At 34.7% G+C, this 3,449-nt stretch overlaps 1 protein-coding gene across 1 annotated transcript; it reads right to left on the bottom strand.

Annotated features, from left to right (window-relative positions):
* Window positions 1–1,426: 1,426 nt before the first annotated feature.
* On the bottom strand, window positions 1,427–2,956 carry LOC122303381 (probable 2-oxoglutarate-dependent dioxygenase AOP1). The gene is made up of 3 exons (XM_043115155.1): window positions 2,498–2,956; window positions 2,071–2,392; window positions 1,427–1,958 (listed from the first exon to the last, which is right to left on the bottom strand). Exons 1-3 carry the CDS (start codon window positions 2,899–2,901, stop codon window positions 1,716–1,718), a joined length of 969 nt encoding a protein of 322 aa, XP_042971089.1. The 5' UTR covers window positions 2,902–2,956; the 3' UTR covers window positions 1,427–1,715.
* Window positions 2,957–3,449: the final 493 nt, after the last annotated feature.

Here is a 3,449-nt window from a genome sequence, read left to right on the forward strand (position 1 = left end):
AAATTATTTTGGAATATAAATCTAGATGCAATTTGGAGATTCTTTCAAGTAATCACAAATTATGTTATTGTCGGTTCAACCAAAAGTGTGTGATTTCAATCGTGTTATATCTCGAGAGTCATGTAACACCAAAATGACCTATTTGGATGCTAGAATATATGTGGAATTGATTATAATTACACTCCAAATCTATTGAATGGCGGTGATTCATGAATGCATCCCCACAATATTGCCTTAGTGTTAGAAGTTACTGAAAATCAAGAAGTTTTCAAGGAAGCTTAAATTATAATAACATAGATTGGTCATTCTAGAATATGAGCTCCCCTGTGGCATTAGCAATCATTACACTTATCACTTATGGAATTGGTAGCATTAGGTAATTTTGATTTTGATTTATGTTTAGACAAGCATCATATATATTTATAAATAAAGAGGTTTGCAGGGTACATTTAGAGTCTAGAACATTACAGAATGGGGCGTCTTTACTACTATGAAAGTCTAATAAACAAGAGGTCGAGGAATAGAGATAAGTGAGATGCTTCCGTGGATGTTACTAGAGGCTACCCATTGTGAAATGTCATGCACGCATCAATTATGGTCCGGATATTGTAATTTTCTCATGTTCCAGCTTTCGAAGTACTGCAACAGAGTACTTGCATCTCTGGCAATTGGCTCTATGGACCAATCTAGGCAATCGTCTGGATCTTCAACAACTCGTATTGCCATTAGTGAATCTCCTATGATCGTGATTTTGTTGATATAATAATATTATTATTATATAATGGGAAAAACCAACTTTAAATGTATCCTTTCTCCTTTTATATATATAATCAATCGAAAGAAACAGGCCGGCCCGTACGTTAGGTGATAATATTTATATATAATATATAAGAGTTGAAAAGAACGTGCAAGTGCCTGATAGAAGTGGCCGGGCTGGTCCAGTTCAGCCGAACTCATTGATCCTTTGGGCCATACTTGCCTAAATAAGTCCCGTGCAGCCTCTTGAAAAGTGGAATCTATAATAAATTATATTTTGAAGTCGAGTAATATTTTTTTTTAAAAGAAATGCTTAAGATTTATATGGTCTAAACTTGTATTTAACATTACTCATAATTTTAAACCATAAAAAAACATTGCTATGAAAATAACAAAAAAAAAACTATAACTTGCTTTTAGAATATGTTTCCTAAAAACAGATTTTATACCATACTCTAGCTCATTAATTCTTCTCTCCTTATATTGTGTTGATATGATATTTTCTAATAATTATTAGACGGATTCTTATTTTTTAAACAGTACCATATTTCAAGGATAGTGCCACATCAACACATGAGTACGTCGGATAAGAGTGGGACGCATGCAATATTAGTATATACCATTCTCCTTAACAATATGTAGTGCAATCTTTGTTTTCTGCAATTCAAAAGAGGCCAGAACACAGTATTTGCGAGCATAAAGATATGTACATACACACATGATATATATTCTATGCATGAGAGTACAAAACCATGAATCATATATAGTCGTTACTTGATTTTTATTAAGAAATTTAGAGAACACTTGCATGAGTAAAAGGAAAGTACTCATGTTGCAAATTCATGGAGGCTAGGCATCGGTTTTAGAACACACCCTATATTTAATTAAACCGTGCCAATATTAGTTGATCATACAGAACGTTACACGATGCTTCTTTCGATAAAAATTAAAGACAGTTTTTAGACTCCACAATAGGATTTGATAGGGTACTTGTCTTTATGAGTCGTATTTGTGCTGAAGAAATCCAGTAATCCGCGATGATTAAATGGCTTATACTGCAACGGGTGTTCGTCATCGACAAGCTCCTTGGGCACTTCTATAATCCCATCGCTGAATGAAAATAGTGCAAGGGAGTATCTTGCTTCATTCCCATTCATCACCACTCGATGCCTAGGAGATTGAATTCTATCGTTGCTCCATGCCTAATTATAAACCACGCAAAACCAGGCATATATCCATCTCTTAAGAACATATCGTGCTTAAAACTTCAAGATCAATTCAAAGCTAGCTAGGATGGTAGTCATGACAACTCACCATTAGTGCATCTCCTGCCATTACCATGAAGGATGAAGGTGGGTATTCGACACTAATCCACTCGCCGTCCTTTGTTTCGACCTCCAAACCGTTGACTTGATTTTGGTGAAGTATGGTTGTGAAACTCTTGTCAGTATGGGTGACAAAGCCAAGATTAGGCTCGTTCACCTCGGGTACTCTATTTTTCAGGACCCGCAGAAGATAAGTGGTCGAGCCTGTGTAAGAGGCATGGTACTTCCCTACCCCATAGCTTTCATATATCATTCTGGTCACCATTTGGTCTAGTTCTGCTGTTAGCTTTGCATATGAATGCATGCATGCACTAAACAAGAAGATCACATGATATGTATTTATACGTAAGTGACAAAAATAAAGGAGAAGATAATGATCATAAGAATTATACAGGTAAAATTGGTTCAGATTGTACCTGAAATGATCATTTCCATCTGACCACAATAGATTTGAGAAACTTTGAGTTGCCTCCAGAGTTGCTGCGTTCTGAATACCCATGCTTTCATGGAGAGGAAGTTTTTGAATTTGTCCAACATACCCATTCAAGCGATTTTCGTATTTGTTTTTCATTTTGATTTCTGTGGGGAGATCAAACAACTCCTCTAAGGAACCGAAGACTTGTTTAAGAAGTTCTGAGGAAACTTTGTCGTACACTAACACAAAGCAGCCATAGTCTTCTAAAGCTCCTCGAACTTCCTTGCATGCAGACAGCCAAGAGCTTGTTCCAGGCTTCAAATTTTCAGAACAGGAGAAATCTAGAACCGGAAGCTTAGGCTGCAACTCAGAACCCATGATCGTAGCTAGTAGCTTTTCTTTCATCTAGCAATTGTATACAAAATCTCCTTCCTGATCAAGGCACTGAAGATTACATGAGTATTGCTGATCAGGCTGTTTAATTTATAGATCATGCGCAATAGCGTGGTGCTAATTAGAAAAATAATAACGTCATGTGATAGCAACAAGTGGGATCGATATGAATAATTCCAGCTCCAATCTCTTTAAGGTCCGATTAATTACACAAATAAAATAAGATGAGATATTTTAAATAGTAATTAATAAAATATTATTATAATATAATTTTTTAATATTTATTTTATATATAAATTTAAAAAAATTATAATAATAAATTAAGGTGAGATGGGATAAGATTTTTAATTTTATCTAATCAATCCGAACTTGTTTTCACGATAATTCATTGTTTTAACTATTTACTATTAATTATATTTTCCTACGTACGGGCCGCGCGGATGTGACATTTATGATATTTAATGTGACATCTCGTACGAAACTTTTCGAATTCGAATATGATGCGCATTCGATCTTTATTATCCTATGATCAGCTATATATTATATATATATATATATGT

This window comes from Carya illinoinensis, chromosome 1 (assembly GCF_018687715.1).
Source record: "Carya illinoinensis cultivar Pawnee chromosome 1, C.illinoinensisPawnee_v1, whole genome shotgun sequence".
In the NCBI taxonomy this organism is placed as follows: Eukaryota; Viridiplantae; Streptophyta; class Magnoliopsida; order Fagales; family Juglandaceae; genus Carya; species Carya illinoinensis.